The sequence below is a fragment of the Carcharodon carcharias genome, chromosome 26 (genome assembly GCF_017639515.1).
Source record: "Carcharodon carcharias isolate sCarCar2 chromosome 26, sCarCar2.pri, whole genome shotgun sequence".
NCBI lineage: Eukaryota > Metazoa > Chordata > Chondrichthyes > Lamniformes > Lamnidae > Carcharodon > Carcharodon carcharias.
Window position 1 is genome coordinate 25195775 of NC_054492.1, and position 21791 is coordinate 25217565.

Here is a 21791-nt window from a genome sequence, read left to right on the forward strand (position 1 = left end):
TCCCCCATGCTTTGGCCTATAGATACTCCTCAGCCAACATCACTAAAAATAGAAAACAGATTATCTTGTCATTATCACATTGTTTTTGGGAGCTTGCTGTGTGCAAAATTGACTGTCATGGATCCTAAATTACAACAGTGACTACACTTTGAATATGCAACACTTTGGAATGTCCTGAAATTGTGAACGCTACTGTATAATGTAAGTTCTTGATTTTAAAACCCTTTAGAACCCTGTTTAATTGCTGCCCTGCTAATTGGAAATGTGGCAGCTAGTTTGGACACTAAGAACCTACAAATAGCAGTGAGATAAATTACCAGTTAATCTTTCTTTTAGTGATGTTGGTTGTTGACCAAAACATTGAGAGCCTTGGGATCTTCTGCATTCACCTAAGCGGCACCCCAAGCCTCAGTTTACTGTTTCATCTGAAAGATGTAGTACAGTACTTCCTCACTATTGCAGTGGGAGTGTCAACCGATACCCACAACCCTCTCAGATGTGTGTTAGCGACTGAGCCAAGACTGACTGTAGAGTACAGTTGCAGTAACTTTCAAATATTTTCCTTATTTGAAAATTGACCCAGTTATTTGAAGTGATTGGTTTTCATCTTAGGATGCACATCTTTTTCCACTGAATTATTTTTCCATTCTTGGTGAACATTGCTGGCCCTATTAAGATGTGTTGCCATTTATGGTATTCTGCTGTTGGACATAATGTGTCTTGCCTGCTGTAGTAATTCTGGCTAGCTTTCTAATCTTGCGTGACAGTGGAAAAATTTGCTGCCTTCCCTCAGTGGCTTTAGGAACTGTAGGACTTTTGGATTTGGCACCTGTCTTTAATTCTTTATTTGCCGGGTTAAGCGTTCAAACACTGACCGGATTCTTTTTTTATTCATTCACTGGATGTGGGCTATGTTGGCTGAGCCAGCATTTATTGCTCATCCCTAGTTGCCCTTGAGAAGGTGGTGGTGAGCTGCCTTCTTGAACAGCTGCAGTCCATGTGGTGTAGGTACACCCACAGTGCTGTTAGGGAGGGAGTTGCAGGATTTTGACCCAGTGACAGTGAAGGAACAGTGATATATTTGGTGAGTGTTTTGGAGGGGAGCTTCCAGCTGGTGGTGTTCCCATGTGTCTGCTGCCCTTGCACTTCTAGATGGTAGCGGTCGTGGGTTTGGAAGGTGCTGTCGAAGGAGCCTTGGTGAATTGTTGCAGTGCATTTTGTAGATGGTACGCACTGCTGCCACTGTGCATCGGTGGTGGAGGGAGTGAATATTTTGTAGATGTGGTGCCAATCAAGCGGGCTGCTTTGACCTAGATGGTGTCAGACTTTGAGTGTTGTGGGAGCTGCACACATCCCAGTGGCAAGTGGAGAGTATTCCATCAGACTCTTGACCTGTGCCTTGTAGATTGTGGACAGGCTTTGGGGAGTCAGGAGGTGAGTTACTCGTTGCATGATTCCTAGCTTCTGACCTGCTATTTAAGTCCATATTGCACCTTCTGTAGCAAGTGCTCCAGTTTCCGGGGCCATGATCAGGTGGTATTTTTTTCATTTTACTGAGACCTCCAAAGTTGTGCTGTGGAATTTTTCTTCTAACAAAAAACAATACGTGTTTTTCTGTGTAATTATTGACAAGCCAACAAAATCACATTCCCAGGAATTGTGTGTTTCAAAGCTGCATATTCATTATTGAGTTGGTAACTGTGGAAACCATTTTCCCATTCTAAAAGGAAAAGTTTAGGCACTTGTTAAATAAGTGAGCAAATTCCTGCTGTATTCCAGAGTTACTCAGTGACTCTCCCTGGACAAAGTGAATTCCCTCTCAAGTCCATTAGTGCTGCTCTAGGTATACGGATCAAGGTAGTGGTAGAGGTGTATAGCTGCAGGTTTGACTGTGTCATAGATGATGCTCAAGAGACTGGGTGTGACGCACACACATGCACGTTTAATATTCTGTGCTATTACATGTGGAGAGGGAAGGGCAAGCGATCTGTTCAGGTTGAACAAGCTTTAAGGGTGTAGGCTAATTGAACCAGGGTGGAGTCCCCATTCTAAAGTCATACATTCTGTTCTTAATTTTGTACATTTCTATAAAAAGAAAAAGGCTTGCTGTTTGTGGTTTTCACAACTTCAAGACATCCCAGAGCATTTTACAGCTAATTGTTTATTTTTATAAAGTGCCATCGCTGTTGTAATGTAGGAAATCATGGCCACCAATTTACACACACTGATGTGGTAATTACCAGGTTTTGAGTGATTATGAAGGACAAATATTTGCCAGAACACTGGACAGAATTCCCCATCTCTTCTTTTAATAGAACTGTGTGATCTTTACATCCACTTAATGTTCACATCTGGCAGAGAGAGGATATATTTGCAGTGACAGGTTCACGAAGCTGGTTTCTATTATAAATACGAACACAAGGTTTTATTATAGGAATGGCAAGTGGCTGTATGATTTTTAATATGTTCTAAATGAATGAATCTTTTAAATGTTGATACTGTTTGAGAAGTGTTCTTATGTTTATTTCGTTAGCAATTGTTTTATTTTCTCTTATTCTTAGAGAGCAATGGGCAGAGGGCAAGATGAGGGGCGCTGCACCAGCCAAGAAGGCTTCCACCATGCAACAGAAGAATGTTGAAATGTAAGCAACTTGGGATATTTTGCCCCTGAAGTTGGACTTCTTGCCCTTTTCAAACTCCTAATTCACAAAATGCAGACATCAGCAGCAGCAGAATTGGATTCAATCGCAATCTGTAACTTCTTGATCCAGCGTATCCCTCACCACTGCCAACAAGCTAGAGGATCAACCCTGGTTCGGTGATGAGTGAAACTGTGTAATGGAGGTGTTGTGGGGTTAAGTGGTAAAGGGGAATTGGTTGTTGCAACAATGGGATAAATCTTCTATATCCCTTATTCGCCCAATAATAGATAACAAGTGGTGAGCCATCTTTACAACATGATTGTATAATTAAAAGAAAAAGTATCTTGTTGCAGTGGAAAACTAAATTATCGATCTTGTTCATGTTCCCTGAATATGATGCCAGGCCTGTCCAGTCCAGCCAGTGCCTGCTCTGAAGTTGGTGCAGTAAAATCTTTTTGCTGCTTTACCATTGGAAGATGCTTCCTCGTTGACAAGACTAAAGAATCACATCACATATAATTAGTATACTTACAAAATGTTTTCTCTCTTCAGAAAAACGAAGAAGAATAAACAGAAAGGTAAGCTCTCTTAGAACTTAGCTTTGATTCAAAACTTTATTATTGAATAAATGAAATCTTCAAACAATTGAAGGACTTTTTTTTACTCCTTCATGGGAGGTGGCTGGGTGTCACTGGCAAGGTCAGCATTTGCCCATTCCTAATTGCCCCTGAACCAAGTGGCTTGCCACAGTGAACTACATCGCCATGGGCCTTTAAGTTGCGTGTAGGCCAGACCAGGTAAGGACAATGGTTTCATGGTCACCATTACTGAGGCTAGCTTATCGACTCCAGGTTATTCATTGCATTTAAATTCCACCAGCTGCCGTGGTGGGATTTGAACTTGTGTCGCCAGAGCATTAGCCTGGGCCTCTGGATTGCTAGCCTAGTGGCATTATCACTTTGCCACCATCTCCCCCCATGTACATCAATGGCTCAGGGAAGTATTTATCTCCTTAGTTGTCTCGGAAGCTCCTTGTCTGCTCCAGGAGGGTCCTATTAATGTTCCTAGGTCAGCCCACTTGGAGAGTCTCCAGGGCCATTTGACAATGGACAATAAATGTTGGCCTTGCCAGTGATGCCCATATCCCATGACTGAAGGAATTAAAAAAAAAATGCCCTTGAGGTATGCTTAGAGATGAGAAATTTCTGCCATTTGGCATTCTGACTTTTGGATCATGGAATTCTGCCTTTTAATTTTTTTCTTTCCGCCTCTGTCTCCCTGGGGGGTGGACGGTGGGGGTGTGTTGGTGGGCTTGGTGTGGGGAATGGGGGTGGGCATGGGAGGAGAGGGGTTCTGTGGGAGCGCTATGGGGGATGTGCGGTCAGGTTAGGGGGCTGGAGTGGTGGGCGGGCACAGGCGGGAGGAGTGGATTGGAGTTTATTGAAACATTATCGTAGGTTAGTAAAATGTTTCATGAAGTGTGAATAACATCCTGTGGTGTGATTAAGTATCCTCCTACTTATTTAGCATTTTGCCTTTCTCTCTCTGCCTTGAGCTCTGTAATAGTAGGGGTGCAGTACAGAGGGATACAGGCCTGTCACTTAGTGATAATGGTAAGAGCAATTTCATGATTATCACAACAGGCACTTTGCGCTATGAGTAATTTTTTAAAAATATATCTTGTACATTTATAGTACTGTAGCCCAAGTGAAAAAACTGGTGAACTGTTGAGTAGTTTTTAAAAGCTTTCAAAAGGGCTCATGGTCTCAGCTCTTTCAGGTTTTGATAGGGTAGGTAGTGAAAAACTATTTCCTGTGGTGAGTAACTGGAGGGCATAGATTCAAAATCATTGGCAAAAGATCTGGAGGAGAAGATGAGAGTTTTTTTCACTTGAGTTGTTGGGATCTGGAACACTACTTGGAAAAAATGGTGGTAATTTTTAAAGGATGTTGGATGGGTACTCGAGAATGAGGAATTTACGGGTTACAGACAAAAAGCAGGGTATGGACCTAAGCATCACTGCTCTTTCAAAGAGCCAGTACAAACACGAACGGCCAAATGGTCTCTTCCTGTGGTTTAATATCTGTGATTCTAAATGTTTTGGCCTAGTGCTTGAAGGATTTAGCAATACATATGGTGACCTGATAAATATTGGACCACCCTGTTTGAATTGGAGCCTTTTGACTGCCCGGATGATGCAAGCTCAAATTAATCAACAGTTGGGGCTGGCTAAGTGTTCCTGTTCAAAATGTGCAAACACAGATGGATATCACTCCTGTTGATTAATATAACTTGAGCAGAGTTAATGTGGTATTATATCGAAACATTATTAAGCAAAGCAAGAAAATCCTAAATATTTGTTCCAATTCTCTCCAGAAGCCTGAAATAATTGCTAGTGGTCTGTGTAATTCAATTATTTTTTTTTAAGCCAGTGCTGCAGCAAATGGTTGAGTATTTGTAAGAGCAGTAAATTGCCTTGTTGTGAATAACTTGTTTGACCTCTTATTAGCCCCCACAGCTGGTGATGGAAGTAGCACTAGTGAAACGCCGCAACCACCCAGGAAGAAAAGGGCAAGAGTGGACCCCACAATGGAAAGTGTATGTAGTTTGCTAGAATGTGACACAGTGACTGAATGTGTGTTTAACATCCAGTAGGAGACCCAGAATTTTAAGTTGGCATAAAATTAAATCCCAAGTGATAAATGACCTCAAATTCCTGGAATTACTACTAGCATATTGTAAAGATGTACCAGTGTACCTCAGCAATGGTCCAGTGAACATAGTGTGCTCTACCCTGTTTTGATACAGTAATTTACAAGAGCCTTTGCATTTGAAGCCTGGATACTAACACACATTCTTTCAGTGTTGCATTATAATGGTGGCACCTTCATTAGGAAATTGGTCCCGTTTCCCTCCCTTGGTTGAGTTTACAATGCCACATTTAGCTCCCTGTTGAATTGAGCCGTTAACCCACATGGAGCAGAAGGTTTTGGATTGAGTTCTGGGAGTCTCGCGAGTTAACTCCTCTCGGCCAAAGCAGTAATTTGAGCACTGGAATGGCAGGTTCGATGCCACAGTTGGGCCTCTGAGCCCCTAAGCTAGGGAGATAAAAAGGTTGGCCAGAGGGTCCTGATCATTGTCCAAAGATACCTGCTAGCAAATACACTTGTTCTGACATTAGATGGTGGCTGGTCTCAATTACCCCTTTATTGCTAGCATCTATGTCACAGAACCCCAGAGAAAATTGCAACTTTCAGACATTGGGACAAAAATGGCATTTCCTCATGGATGGAATAAAAATGGGACTTAAGAATTCTGAGTGTGTTTTCCCTTTGGGTATTATACCAAAGGAACACGAACTGACCCTGTTGAGTTGACTAATTTGCTACAGCTGCTGACAACAGTTGCTAGCGCATTGGCTTTTGTACCTGCTGGGTTAACTTTTCATTACTTCATTATGACATAACTGCCCACTTCTACTTGAGTTTACCAAAGACCTGTAGTGTGGCTGGATCCATATTGTCCTGCAACAATTAATAGTCCCAACTGAGGAAAAAAAAAGCTTAACTAAATAAGCATTGTATCTTGTTTTAATGTGTAATTTGATGTACATGCTCTATTATCGCCAAGTGACTTGTAGACTAGATTTGTAGTAAAAGCCGTACGTTCCCATTTTTCCATTTTAAATACGAAATAACAAACTTTAAAAATTACTTTATTTCACACCAAAAATTGAAATCCAACTATATTAAATGGATTTATCCCTGGTTTCTAACTTTCAGTTAGCCCCTAGCTTCATCCAGCTTTCAGAGGGAGTTCCAGATTTCCACTAAACTTTGTGTGAAGAAGCCCTTCCTGACACCACCCCTGAGTGGCCTAGCTCAAAGATTGTATTTCTGTTACTACTGGGATGGGAGGAGTGCATGTCCTTTCTCGCCTCATTACTCTGCAGGTCGTACCATTAATTTAAGAAGTTTAATTTACTCGCCAAACTGGTCAATTATTTGTCTTCACTACTGGTACCCAGAATAAAAGAGACTTTAACCAGGCTCCTTCAATAAACTCAGAATGATGGTTATAAAACAAAACTACTTTTTAAAGTTGCAAGTACTGGTTATCACACAATTGTAATCTGGAAGTATAACTATCAATCTCTTTTTTTAAAAAAAAATTCCCCCAGCGTGCGCACACAGACAAACAAAGGAAATAAAGGATCAAGTTCACAGGGTCTTGATGCTGCAGTTCCCTCATGTGAAGACTGGTCCTGGTGGACGTCTGGAATTTCTCACCACCAGACTCGCAGGTCGAAATGCACTCTGATGAGGATTCTCAGGTTGATAGCTGCATACAATCTCGGGCCAGGCAGAGAGAGTAAGAGCAGTTGGGGTAGCCTTCCTTTGTCTACTTATTCCCCAACAAGACTGACTTCAAAACCAACTTCAAAACTTTAAACCCCTAAAATTTTCTTCTCTGCCATGTGATTTCCAGCAACTTAGCAGCCTTTTCCTGCCTTCAGTTTTTTTCCCCTTATCAATTAAAATGATTGCAGTTCAAAACAAACAAACAGATCTTCCAAGTACTGTGCAGGGCAGGTGATTTCTTGGAAGAAGCCTGCTTGTTAGCAGTTTTGAGGTGAATTTTTGAGCTCATTTTTTAAAAAATAAAATTCCAGGTCAATATCCAAATGTTCAAATAATGCTGTGTCCTTCAATATTTTAAACAAAAAATAGTTTTAAAAATTTGACATTCCCAACATTTCCTTGTTCTGGGCTTCCCATAAGAAGAAATAGTTTCTCTCTTTCTATTCTGTCAATTTTTTTAATCATAAACACATCAGTTGACTCATGCCAGCTCTCCTATGCTAGTCTATGTAGCCAGTCTTCATAATTTAATCCTTTTAGTCCTAGTGTCATTCTGGTGAATCTGGGCCGCACCCTCTGCCTCCAAAGGCCAATATGTTTTTCTCTTGAGTGGGGATGTACAGAACTGAATGCAGTTCTCCAGATAGGGCCTAACCAGAACTCGGTACAACTTTGTGATAACTTCCACCTCTGAATGATAGGTTGGTGCCAGGCATCTATTGAATCATTTCTGGTTGAGGCTTTTAGGAGGGCAGAGGTGGGAAGTCTGTTCTTTGTCTCCTGCAATTATGGTATTGAGTATTCGTAATGCTTTGCACGCATTGAGCTTGACTGTTGTGACTGCAGATGTGTATTTTGGAACTGTGGAATGCAGCAAGTTCAATGGGTATGTATTTCTGAGGAGAAGCCATAACTTGGTGAACTCTTGGCTTCTGCAGGAGGAGACATTTATGAACAGAGTAGAAGTAAAGGTTAAAATTCCAGAGGAGTTGAAACCGTGGCTCGTGGATGATTGGGACCTGATCACTCGTCAAAAACAGGTAAGCGCTCCATCCAATTTTTTCAAGCCATGGTGGGACATCAGGATTCTCTGCCACAGGGAGTCGTTGAGGCTGCTAGCATTAATGCGTTTAAGGGGAAGCTAGTTAACTAGATGAGGGAGAAAGAGGCAGAAGGATGTGCTGATGGGGAGAGATAAAGAAGGGCTGGATAGACACTCGTGTGTAGTTTAGACAAACACATGGACCTGTTGAACCGAATGACCTGTCTCTATGCTGTGAATACTTTGCAGCAGTAGGTTTTTCACTTTCTCTGCTCGTCACTGGTTTAGCTCAGATTGTGGGGAAGAGACCCCGGCTCCTTGTTTTTACATTTCTGAAATCGACTCTCTTACCACATTGGCAGAGCTGTAGGCCTGCATTTTCGTCAATCTGCGATTCTACCATCAGGAACAGGAAACCAGTGTGCATGTGCTGCTCGCCCCCCATTCCTAACTAAGCACCAATGTAAAAATGCTTTTGGTCACTTTGAGTTTGGTCCCGTGAAACCAGATCATCTTATCAGGCATGGAGCTCACTAAGACTGGTGACCCTTCCTTAATGGGAATTTTCAGCAGGTTAGTTAAGCAACCCTGAAGAAGCAAGGGCAGCATAGGCTACAAGGAGATTTGATAGAGGTGTTCAAATTTGGGAGGTTTTGATAGTAAATAAGGACAACTTATTCCCAGGTGGCAGAAATGGGCAGAGATTTAAGATGATTGATTAAATAAATCAGAAGTGACATGGGAAAACATTGTTTTTGCTGAGAGTTGTTGTGATCTGGAATGCACTGCCTGAAAGGGCAGTGGAAGCAGATTCGATAAGAACTTTCTAAAGGGAATTGGAGAAATACTTGAACAAATTTGTAGAACTGTGGAAAAAAGAGTATGTGATTAGACTAATCGAATTGCTGTATTAAAGGCACAGTGTGCCAGGTGAGTTCTCCTGTGCTATATTATTCTGGTTCGATGTTAGGGTGGCTGATTGCAACCTAACCCTTAGATAATTTAAAAAAAAGACATGGCATTTTTACTTTATTCAGAAATCAGTCAGTGCAGGATTCCCATGAAGGAACATTCATCTGTCACAACGCAGCAGGTGCTCATGATGTCTGGCAAGCAGGCTTCCTTGTGTTTGCAGTGCTGTGACAGTGATTGTGGGCTATACTTGAAGGTCATTTGAATGTTTGCTATGTTTCACGTATGATTTTGTTTATTTTTATCCAACCTGTCACATTTTGTGCGCTCTGCATCACATAATTTACTGTCTCTTTTGACCTGTGGAAATTGTTTAGTCAAAATGTATATCCACTGGATATACATGACTTGGCACCAGCTGGAAGATTTTATACATTGCACTTCTCTGAATATTGACTCTCAAAAGCACTTCATGCTTCATATGCACTGAATTGTTTTGAAGTGTAGGCAAATACAGCAACTCACTTAACAATTGCAAGATCTCACAATCAGCAGTGAGATAAATGACCAGTTAAGTCTATTTTTTTTAATGGCGTTGGCTGAGGGAGTAATGTTGGTCAGGACTCCTGGATAGCTTTCTACGGGCTGGATGTTTATTTGCTTCTCTTTCCCTCCAAGCACAACACAGCATTTATCTAGAAAAGTGTTTCTAGTTTTAAGGTAACTCAGATGATATAAAACAGAAGCGTTTTGAGGTATTAAAGGCCAGCAAACAAGGTTTTTAAAAAATCATTCGTGGGGTGTGGGTTTCGCTGTCATTTATTGCCCATCTCTGGTTGTCCTGAGGTGGTGTTCGTCAATCATCTTGAATTGCTGCAGCCTGTGTGGTGACTGTGCTTCTGTAGTGCTGATAGGGAGCAGCCATAAAGGAATTGGGAATGTGAAGGTTGTGATGTTCCCATGTGCCCACTGTCCTTTTTCTCGTAGATGTGCAGGTTGATTGTCCCGATTGGGCAGGTTTGTGTAATCGATGTCATTAACTTGTGGTTACGAATAATAATCCTAATACTGCAACTCTCGGTGTTTTCTATCTTTTCACTGAGACTTCTGCTTGTGTTTGAGATCCTCAGAAGTCATTGTTCTCTGCTGCAGTTCAGAGACTTTAGGAGTTAGCAGATTGAAACTATTTTGATAACTAAACCTCTCATGGGTGTATCATTTCCATGCAGTTGGTATAAAACAAATATTTTGCTGTGAGGGAGGAAGCCTGCAGTCACTAAAATGAGATGGTGTTAAGAAATTGAACTGAACAATGGCCTTCAGGGGCAACCCATTGATCTGTATCATTGTAGCAAATCCATTCCACTGATCAATTGATGAGCCAGAGAGAAGCTTGGGAAAATGGGAGGGTAAAGTTTTTCTAGAAAAAAAGAACTACTGGCTGTTGTCAAATGTTTTCTGAACTTTTGTAATGATGAAGTGCTAGCATACTTTCCCTTATCTCCTTTAAAGCCATGGAACATGCACTAAAGTGAATCTTTTTTTAAAAGCCTCCATATGAAAATAAAAGGGAAAAAAGTATCTCTTCTCTGGATCAGACATGTAGTTTATTAGAGTTGTTTTTGTTGAGCTGTTTCCCTGTAACTGCAATTTCATTGTGTCTGAGGCTGCCCCCTCTTATATATTGAGTTGGAGATGGCACCAATAAATGCATGAGCAAAATTTGCACTCGAGTTCCACGCTTGAGCTTTCTTGGCCTGTAGTTGGTCAGAAGCTGGTTAGGGTGTCAGCTGTGGCTCAGTGGATAATGCACTCACCGAGCCAGAAGGCTGTGGGTTCAAATCCCCAAATAGTGACTTCAAAATAAAATCTAGGTTGAGGGAGTGTCGCACTGTCTAGTGCTATTCAATGAGACTTCAAACCAAAACCCCATCAAGGGTCTCAAGTAGGCGTAAAAGATCCAATGGTACCATTTTGAAGAGCAGTGGATTCTCCCCAGTTTCTCTGGCCTAAAATCCTCAACCAACTTAATTTTTAGCAAAGAAATTAATCTGGTCATTTTCAAAATGCAGTGTACACTAGCAAAGCTAATTGGGGGTAGTCGGGCTTATTTTAAGAAAATTGAAATTACCAATAAATATGGCAGAGAAGGTGGTATGTTGCAACTGCAGAATGTGGGAGCTCGTGGATGTCAGTGTGATCCAGGGCAAACGTGCCCGGAGCTTGAGGAACTTCAGCTTAGATTTAATGAGCTGGAGGCCAAGCTACAGACACTATGACCCATCAGGGAGGAGGATTGTTAACTGGACACTTTGTTCCAGGAAGTGATCACATGCCTTAGATAGTGCCTTTTGATTTGGTCAGTGATGAGAGTGACTGTGAGTGAGGCATGTAAGGGGACCCAGAAGGTAGAAGTGGAGGAGCCCCAGCCTTTCTGATTGTCCAACGGGTTCAAGATATGGATGAAGGTGGTGACCGTGGTACCACAATACAGGAAGTCATTCAAGCGGGAAGAGTTAACAGGAACGTAGGGGATAGCTTAGCCAGAGGGATAGATACAATTCCCTGCAGCTAAGAACAGGAGTCCAGGTGGCTGTGTTGCCTGCCCAGTGCCAGGGTTCAGGACGTCTGCTCTGCTCTCCTCTGGAGAGGAACTTACAGTAGGAGAGGGAGGGTCAAGTTGTCCTGGTCCACATGGGTACGAATGACCTAGGTAGAACTAGGAAAGAGGTTCTGCTGTGGGAGTATGAGCAGCTAGGGGCCAAAAAAGCAGAACCCTAAAGATAGTATGAAGATGGAGCTGGCTGCTGGGAAATTAGGTTAAGGCGTAGGTCAGTAGTGATGCAGTGGTAGACATTTAAGGAGATATTTCAGAATATTCAGTGAAAAATACATTCAGGAGAGAGACTCTAAGGGAAGGGCTCATCATCTGTGGCTAACTAAAGAAGGTGAAGATAGTATTAAATTGAAAGGAAAAGCATGTAATTCCACAAAGATGAGTGGCAGGCCAGTAGATTGGACAGAATATAAAGAACAGCACTGAATGACTAAAAGGTTAATAAGGAGGGTGAAATTAGAGCACGAGAGAAGGCTAGCTAGGAATATAAAAGCAGCTTCTACAGATATTTAAAAAGCGGAAAAAAGTCAAGTGAGCATTGGCCCTCTAGAGTGCAAATGGGGAATTAATAATGAAAAATAAGGAAATGGCAGGTGAATTGAACAGATATTTTGCATCTGTCTTTACTGGAGAGGATATAATGAACATCCCAGAAATAGCTGGAAAAAAAAGAGGCTTTTTTGTCAAAACTTGTCGAAGCTGTACACACATTGCACCTGTTTCAGCTAAGCAAAATAAGTGGCAACCATTCGCTGGTTAATTCATCAGGGCAATGTCTTGACCAAGCGGAGTTGGAAACTGGTTTAAATTTCGAACATTGCTTAGCAGTTAATCATCAGTCACAATCAACTGGTGCATTCTCCATGGCAGCACCTCTACCAATCACTTGCCAACCAATCGGCACATTCTTCTCATACAGTATAAATATGTTGTTTCCCCTGACATTGGTATTTTTTGCAAATTTTTCTGAGTGCAGGACGAAAAGCTTGGGCAAAAAGTGTCTCTTTCAGCAATACTTGAGCTCTGTACTACCAAACGACTATCCCAGAAATAAGTGCGAATCAGGTGGTGAAAGGGAGGGGTGAGCTTTGAAGCAATTGCAATCACCAGGGAAAGGGTACTGAGTAAATTATTAGAACTAAAAGCTGACAAGTCCCCAGCTCCTGATGGACTTCATCCTAAGATCTTAAATGAGTTACTTGCCATATTAGTACATGTATTAGTTTTAATTTTCCAAAATTCCCTCGATTCCGTAAAGGTCCCATCAGATTGGAAAATAGCAAATGTGACTCCTTTATTCAAGAAAAGAAGGAAACCGAAACCAGGGAACTACTGGCAAGCTACCTTAATTGTATTAGAGAAAATGTTGGAATATATTATTGAGGATACAGAGCACTTGGAAAATTTCAGTGCAATCGGGCAGAATCATCATAGTTTTTTGAAGGGGAAAATCATGTTTGGCTAATTTATTGGAGTTCTTTGAGCAAGATACAAGCAACCTAGGTAAAGGGGAACCTGTGGATGTGCTACACTTAAATTTCCAGGAGGCATTTGATAAAGTGCCACATCGAAGCTTACTATGCACAATAAAAGCTCATGGTGTAGGTGGTAGCCTATTAGCATGAATAGAAGATTGGTTAGCCAATGGGTAACAGTAGGCATAAATGTGTCTTTTTTGGGTTGCCAGATGGAGTGCCACAGGGATCAGTGCAGAGGGGCCTCAACTACTTACAATTTATATCAATGACTTGGATGAAGGGGCCTAATGAGCCATCAGCATATTTAGTAACAATACAAAGGTAGGTAGGAAAGTAAGTTGTAAAGAGGGCAGAAAGACCCTGCAAAGGAATATAGATAAGTTGAGTGGGCAAAAATTTGGCACCTGGAGTATAATGTGGGAAAATGTGAACTTGTCCACTTCAGGAATAACAGAAATGCAGCATATTATTTAAATAGCGAGAGATTGCAGAAGGGAGGGATCTGGGTGTCCTGGTACATGAATCACAAAGTTCGTGTGCAGGTACAGCAAGTGTGGCAAATGCAATGTTCTTGTTTATTGCAAGCACAAGCAATGTATAAGTAGAGATGTTTTTGCTGGAGTTGTACAGGGTATTGGTGAGACCACATCTGGAGTACTGTGTACAGTTTTGATCTTATTTAAGAAAGGATATAAATGCGTTAGCATTAGAAGCAGTTCAGAGAAGGTTCACTTGACTGTACCTGGGATGGGTGGGGGGAGGGTGCGGGTGGGTTACCTTATGAGAAAAGGTTAAACAGACTGGGCCTGTAACCATTGGGATGCGGAAGAATGAGAGATGATCATATTGAAATATATAAGATCCTGAGGGATCTTGACATTGGGGCTGAAGGGATCTTTCTCCTTGTGGGGAGAGCAGAACTAGGGGACGCAATTTAAAAATAAGGGGTCTCCCATTTAAGACTGAGATGAAGAGCAATGCAAGTTCTTTCTGGAAATCATGCATGTGATTTTAAGCCAACTGCTGTAACATTTAATATAAAATAAAAACAAAATGCTGGAAAAACTCAGCGGGCCTGACAGCATCTGTGGAGAGACAAACAGACTTCCAGCATTTTCTGCTTTTATTTCAGATTTCCAGCATCCACAGTATTTTGCTTTTATGCTTTAACATTTCATTTGGCAATGCTGAGGATGGAAAGGTCCATTTAGCCAAGTAGTGTCACAAGTACATTGCTGGGAGTGTAGACTGATGGCTGCCATTGTAAGCAGTTCTATAAAGCAAAAATGATTGATGAAGAAGTAAGGCAGCTTGTTGATGTATTCTTCAGAACTCTTGAAAGAGTTACCTTTCAGCTCTGTACAATTGTCATTTTATTATTTATTGATCTGTTTTGCTACCTACAGAATTGTTGATTGCTGCACAAGCATGTTTCTGTTCCCCCTTTCTGGACCTTTAGTGAGATTGAATTGCTTAAGACTATTTTACAGGAATGATTTTTTTTTCCAAGGCTTTTATTTTGGGATGCTCACATATTGAAGTCTTGAGATTCGTGCAGTGCTTAAATGCTGGCAGTGCATAGGTTGAGTGCATACGAACCAGTACAAAAAAATTAACTCTTGCACTGCTAAGGTGTAGGAATTGGTTGTGATGCGGGTTTGCTGCTTCCTTTCACCTTGAGACCTGGGTTTGAATTCCTTTCAGACTAACGGAATGGGGGTTTCCTCTGCTGATAGTCCTGGACCCAGTTGAATCTAGAAAGTGATTTTATAAAATGGTCAGCATCATGACAGAGCAGTTCCTGGTTGCCTGAAGGTCCCTTGCATGCTGGATCTCATTTTTTATACAGTAGGATTTTTAAAAAACTGGGCTAGTTCCTGAAAAATTTTTTGTTTCTAATTATACATCAAGACAGTTTTAAGCTAAGTAGAGACAACTTGATAACAAATTTCACTTGTGGGTGGAATGAATTGCGACATCGCAGGTACGTAGTAAAATGGTTGTGCCGCTGTAGGGCCGGCCAGTGACAGCCGAGGAGTGAGCTCGTCATCAAATGTGGGTTTTTTTGGTACCAAGATTGACTGTGAAGCTGATTTATCCAGAAACGCTTGAGCAAAATTTTCATACTCTGCAGCAAGGGAGAAAGGAATAGAGGGATTTGTTGATGAGGTGAGGTAAAAGGTGGAAGGAGGCTCATGTGGAGCATAATAGCCAACATAGAAACTGGCCATTCAGCCCAATGGTTCTGTGCTGTAAATATGTAATCCTGTGTTACCATCAGTTTGTTTTGGTAGCAGACAGAATCTGCTTCCATTTGGGTTATGTTCAATGACCTTGTCAGTGTTCTCAACTTGCAGACCAGTTTTATTGATGAGGTGGAAGCACCTCACGTGTTAGTTGCTAGACCTTGGCATTTCCTTTTCTGTCGCACTAAATTACTGCTAATGTAATTGAAGCATTGGTTAAGAGACCCTTGCTGAAAGGTCTTGTATTCAAAAGTGATAAAACTTGACGTTACATTTTGGTAATTGTTACTGTATTCTTTTTGTATTGCCGAAATTATAACCATGAATTAGATAAATACTAGAGAATTGATCTATGAGCCGCAACATAAATTTGATTAAATGGTCCAAATTTTAAACCTTTTAGACAATATAATTAGAAATCTTCGGCACAATTGATAGTTTGCTATTTTTAGTAATTGAGAATGGGTGTTGCATTATAAATTTGTATTGATTAAGATTTGCGTACTCCTATGACGATATAACCTAATGAGTAATCTTTCCTCTTGCTAAAGCTGTTTCACCTGCCTGCTAAAAAGAATGTAGACACAGTCTTGGAAGAATATGCCAACTACAAAAAGTCACGTGGGAACACAGACAATAACAAGTGAGTAATTTTCTTTCTCCATTGTGCTAACTTTCAAAATAATACAGTAAACCAATGCCTGGAGTTTTTGCTGGAATCTCCTGCTGTGACTTCAGTTGGAACCCTGTGCAGAAACTGATGAAAGCGATTGTCCACTCCGTTTCTCCATGGGGAACCCTTCCTCATGGTTTCACTTGATAATAAGGATGGTTTTACTGAAGATAGAAAATAACTGCTGGCAGCTGGAGCTACCCTGAAATAAATGTACAGTATCTGACCTGGTATGTTTGAAATCAAATTGCTCCAGACTCCATAATCTTGATACTTGGCTTTATTTGAAAAAAAATAAAAGTTTAAACCATAATTAAAAATGAGTGATTACAACATATACTGTACACTTCATCTCAGGTTACCATTGTTGGTTATTTGTCTTGCTATGGTGTTATGTACTTCTCACTTGGAAAAAGGAACTGATAAAGTAGTCCTACATTGGCTCATGTGAAATGTTAGAGCATGCCTGAGTAGTGGAGGAGGAGACCGAAAGAAAGGAGCAGGGCACACCAGGACACCGAGGACAAGTGTACAACTATGATTAAAACCGATCTTCAGGCACTTATGAAGGAAATGCAGCAAAGAAGAAAAAGGGATGAGACTATTGTTGACAGTGGGAGAAAACTAGGAGGGTCAGTGACCTGAGAACACAGATTTAAGTTAATTGTCAAAAAACTTGAGATGAGATGTGGAGAAATCTTTTTAATGATGCCGTGGAAGAATGCTAAAGGCTGGTACACAATCACCGAACAATTTCTGCCTGTATGTGTTCATTCTTATGTGCTGATTCTTCCCAGTAGAAGCTGATTTTAGTTTACTAGGATCTCCGCTGGTTGCTTAGTGCCTTTGTTTTTAAACCTTAGGGAATATGCTGTTAATGAAGTAGTTGCAGGAATAAAGGAATATTTCAATGTGATGTTGGGGACACAACTGCTGTATAAATTTGAGAGGCCACAATATGCAGAGATCTTGGCCGATCATCCAGATGCACCTATGTCACAGATTTATGGAGCACCACATCTCCTTCGATTGTTTGGTAAGTTCTGTTGATTTTTCTGAATTGGTTTAGTTATTTGCAGTTTTTCCTCTTTCCCTACTGAAGGTGGTGCTTTTGTGCTGAATGTGGTCGCAACCCACTGCTCACTCAGCCTAAACTGTCTGTCCTCAATTGAGAACAGTCATTGAGTATTAGGTTACTAAACACATTTCAGCCTAATCCTACACTTGTCGAATGAAGGAATTTTCAAGAATGAACTTGCATTTGTACGATAGTCTTCACAACATCAGGATGTTGCAAAGCACTTGATGGCCAATTGAGCAGTATCTGAAGAGGATATATTGGTGAGGTTAGATGAAGGGTGGGCAGAGGCTTTTGTAGAGCATAAACACCAGCATGAACCTGAATGGCCCATTTCTATGCTGTAAATACTATGTAACACCACTGCATTGATCTAATGTTCTGCTTCTCTCTGGCAGTGCGAATAGGAGCAATGTTGGCGTATACACCTCTTGATGAGAAGAGTCTAGCCTTGCTGCTGAATTACTTGCACGATTTCTTAAAGTAAGTCGAATTGTTATATTCTTAATGGCTATGAGGATTTGACGTCTTTGGGCTCAATGGCTTCTTCTATGCTGTAAGTTTCTGTGATCAATAATTGCTATGAGGATGTCAATGTGGAATTTCACAGTGGAAAACATTTACATATAGTTTCTTGGTGTACTAGTGGGAATTCAGGCAAATTTCAAGAAATAAAATCAGCAAATGCCTCATCCATGCCTTCATTACCTCTAGCCTCGACTATTCTAATGTACTTCTGTCTACCCCCTGGAAATGTGAGGTCATCCAAAACTCTGCTGAATTTGTCTTAATTTGCAGCAAGCCCCTCCTTCCTATCATCTCTGCTTTCTGCCCTACTTCTGGTCAAAATGCCTTGATTTTAATGTCCTCATCTGAGAAAGAGAAGTTGATTTAGAAGATCAGTAATGATCTTATTGAAATGGTGGACCTGGTTTGAAAAACCATCTGGCTTCCTCCTATTTCTTATGTTCTTGTAACCTTACTTAAGTCCTTTTGTAATCTTGTATGTCTTGGAATATTTTCCTCTTTTGCCCCTAATTATACTGCCCTTGGAATTGAGACTCGGATGCTTTGATGTTTGAACCAAAGCACAATGTCATTGAATATAGAGAGGGGAAACTAAAGTGTCGCTAACATCTTGGTAACTTTCTTGGTGTTCTATTACTGTGTTTCCAGGTGCTTTTTCATATTTCGACAATTCCTTCTCTCACCCATCCTCTTTAGGTACTTGGTGAAGAACGCTTCGAGTCTCTTTAGTCCAAGTGATTATGAAGTGGCACCACCGGAATATCATCGCAAAGCAGTGTGACTTTGGTAATTGAAATGCCTTTATCCTTCATTTATTGTGACTTTTTTTGTTTTTTTTTTTGCTTATGTAACTTTTTGTACGGATGAACCAATCGACAACGCACTCTGTACCAGTGTTACCTGTAGCAATGAAGTTCCAAGTGTCACCTGTGGCCATTTTAGTGAATGTCGGCATTAACGGTTATTCGTTCTACTCATGGGTTTTTGTGTGGGAATGTCACAGTAGATTAAACCAAATAATTTGTTTTCTTCCTCCTTGAATCTTCCGATTTGTATTTAAAGAGAAGCTTTTAATGAATATAACTTTATAATCATGATTCTGTGTTGTAGCCATCGAGTTTCTGCCATGACCCAAGTTTGACTGGTAAACTAATTTAAACATTAGTTCCTGGATAGCCAGAAATGTCATTGTGACATTTTTTCAGCTCTTGATTATATAAGCTGGGTTTTAATGTACTTAGTGCTGCATGTGTGGATTTTTGATGCTTGATTCTGATCGTGGAAAAGTTATTCCATTTTCCAACATGTTTGATCCCTAAGGAAGAAGAACATTACCGTCAAAGTTAATTTTAAAGAATGAGGCAATTGAATTCTTCTGGCAGGAAAGAGACTGAAGTTAAACATCCAATATTCTTTTCTCTCCTTTTTCTTCTTTCTCTCCTGAAGGTGCTGACTCATACTGGGAGGTAAAATTCCACAGGTTTGAGCAGCCCTCTGGCATCATTCTGATAGCCATTCTTTATGTGTGAACTTTGAAGTCATTAAACAGTGATCAAGTGGCACCCCTGGCTGACTGAATATTCTGCTACGGCTGCGTGGGTTGAAGCCAGTTACCCTTACATGGAATCTTCCTAGTGTGTGTGGATCAGTACTACACTCAGGTAGTCTGCATAACCCACTAGCCCACTGGGGAAGGGTCATCAGTTGTACATAGCTTTTTTTGGCTGAAGTCTTTGGTTAATCAGAGCTTACTTTGCTGAAATGCATTCACCATACCACAGTGACACAGACTGTTGCTTGACCTTCATGCCAACCTGCACAAAGGACTACAGTGAATTACAAGTGTGAAAAGCCTGTGCATGGTGGTGGGAGGGTGGGATGGGATTGCCCAACAGTTGTACTATTCAAGGACCAGCTCTGTTGTTGCACAAATCGTACATGGAAAAACCCGCATGGCCTCCGTCAATGAGAATGAAATCACCAGGAAGGAAGACACAGTAGGTTCAGCTGGAAAAAAATCCTGTCAGCCCTGGTTTGGTTTGACTTTGCGACAGGCAACGGGGTTGTTGGGTTGCTACACATTCCAAAAAAAAAACTTTTTTGGAGGTCAGCCTCGCAAAACGTGCAGAGCTATGTAAAATTAAAAATGTTTTTGTAAGATTGCCTTATCTGTGTATTTGATGATGTTGCACAATATTCAAACTTTTTAACAATGTGTTGTGTTATAAATGAGCCTGTGGGCATCTCCAAGTCCATATGTTTATTGAAGGCTATGATGGGCAATGCTGTGACCTTGCACCTGTAAATGGGAGGTCCGGTTTGATGCTCAACTTCATGCATCAGGACTTGGTGAAAATTGTCCAGTGCATGTATAAAAAAATGCATCCTTTGTTTATATATTCCAGTAAAATCTTTTTATGAGAATGATTTTTGTTTCATGACTGCTTTTTCTGGCTACTTGAGGAAAAATATCTCAAGTTGTTAAGCATGCATTTTATGAGTAGGCCACTCAGTCCCTCTAGCCTGCTCTGCCATTCAATAAGATCATGACTTATCTAACTCAACTCTATTTTCCCGCAGTTTCCCCATATCCCTGGATTCATTTAGCATCCGAAAATCTATCAGTTTCAGCCGTAAGTGTACATTATGACGAACATCCACATCCCTTTGGGTTAGAGAGTTCCAAAGATTCACAATCTTCAGAGAATAAATTTCTCCTCCCCTCAGTCCTAAATGGTGGTCCCTTTATCCTAGGTGTCCCTTAGTTATAGACTGTCCAACCAAGGGGTACAGCTTTTCAACATCTACCCTGTTAAGCCTCTTAACAATTTCATACATTTCAGGTATTCATTTATCTAATTGCTTTGTATGAATAAATGTAAATCTTTACTGAGCTTTAGTGAGGGCAGCTGTAATAACCTTAAGTTATATATTCTAGTTGGACTCTATGTACATGGTGTGATAATGGGTACTCTCAAGCTTATGTGTTAATGTGTTCCATGTGGATCATAAAATGCAATCAGTTAATCAACGAAACTTGATACTTTTTCAAAGATGGATAAATGGAATAGTCATCCTGTATTCAAAGGGCACCTATAAATGCTCATCTAGAGAGAGAGTCTGGAACAAATAGACAGCTGTACAAGCCACCTGACTGTAATTTGAGAGTGAGGTTTCAGAGATGAAAGCTTTTCAGTTTAAGTTTAATACCCATGGTAGGCGATCTACCATAATGAGGATAGACTTAAGCAAATGAAAATGCCATTTGATTCTGGTGGTTGAACCTGTGATGTAAATATATCTTTTATTAATTTGTTCCTTTGCAGCCTTTCTTCATGCAGCATTTTCGGGAAAGAACCACCACTGGATATCAGAAGGTTGTCTGTAAAAGAGAACTTTCATTTCTACAGCACCTTTCACAACATTAAGAGATCCCAAAGTGCGTTACAGCGTACCTGCTGTTGTAGGAAATGTGGCAGCCGATTTGCAAACAGAAAGCTTTGTGATAATGACCGGATCACCTGTTTTAGTGATGTTATTGAGGGATACATATTGGTCAGACCTTTCCTGCCTCAAATAGTTCCATGGGTTCTTTAATGTCTCATCTGAAAAATAGCTCCTCTAACACTGCAGCACTCACTCAGAATTGCAGCAGTCAGCCTAGATTTTTGTACTCTGTTCTCTGGAGTAGGAACTGGACCCACAACATTCTGACTGAGGAGAGTACTACCAACTGAACCATCATGTCACACATGAGCGTGTTATGTAGGCTGACACTTCAGTGTAGAACTAAGGGAGTAAATGATCAAATGGCACCATTCAAAGAAGAGTGGGGGCAATGGTGGGATGCAGTCCTTGGTGTATGAGTGGGTTGAGAATCACCAGTGAACTTAGTCCTGAGTGCATAAGATAAAGTTTGCTGGTGATGCCTTCAAGTTACTGTAAGGGTAGACAGGCATTGATTATTAAATAAACTATTTTTCACTAATTATTTGGTTTAATGGAATGTGTACAAACAGACACTCGTTCAAAAAAAAAGCATACTTGTGGGAAAAACAGAAACCGAGCACTGAAGCTGTGGACAATTGCAAATTCCAAAATATGAACAACCTTTAAAGCACTGAGCCCTTTAACAGCTTAACACGTGGGCGGTAACCTCTGTGCAAGGTGGCAGTGAGTTTTGTGAAAGAAACGCCTTGTGGAATGTATAGTGG

The 21791-nt window shown here is 40.8% G+C and overlaps 1 protein-coding gene across 3 annotated transcripts in view; it reads left to right on the forward strand.

Annotated features, from left to right (window-relative positions):
- morf4l1 (mortality factor 4 like 1) overlaps positions 1-21547 on the forward strand; it is a 46341-nt gene extending 24794 nt beyond the window's left edge. The window contains exons 5-13 of one of the 3 annotated variants that reach the window (XM_041175234.1): positions 2562-2642; positions 3195-3220; positions 5152-5240; positions 7942-8043; positions 15850-15941; positions 16835-17007; positions 17448-17532; positions 18274-18363; positions 20904-21547. In XM_041175234.1, coding sequence (XP_041031168.1) covers positions 2562-2642; positions 3195-3220; positions 5152-5240; positions 7942-8043; positions 15850-15941; positions 16835-17007; positions 17448-17532; positions 18274-18358 — 733 coding nt within the window. In that variant the 3' untranslated portion in view covers positions 18359-18363; positions 20904-21547. Of the gene's footprint in view, positions 1-2561; positions 2643-3194; positions 3221-5151; positions 5241-7941; positions 8044-15849; positions 15942-16834; positions 17008-17447; positions 17533-18273; positions 20005-20903 lie in introns of those variants that run through there. The other 2 variants (XM_041175233.1, XM_041175235.1) reach the window with 2 other exon arrangements.
- The last annotated feature ends 244 nt before the right edge of the window (positions 21548-21791 follow it).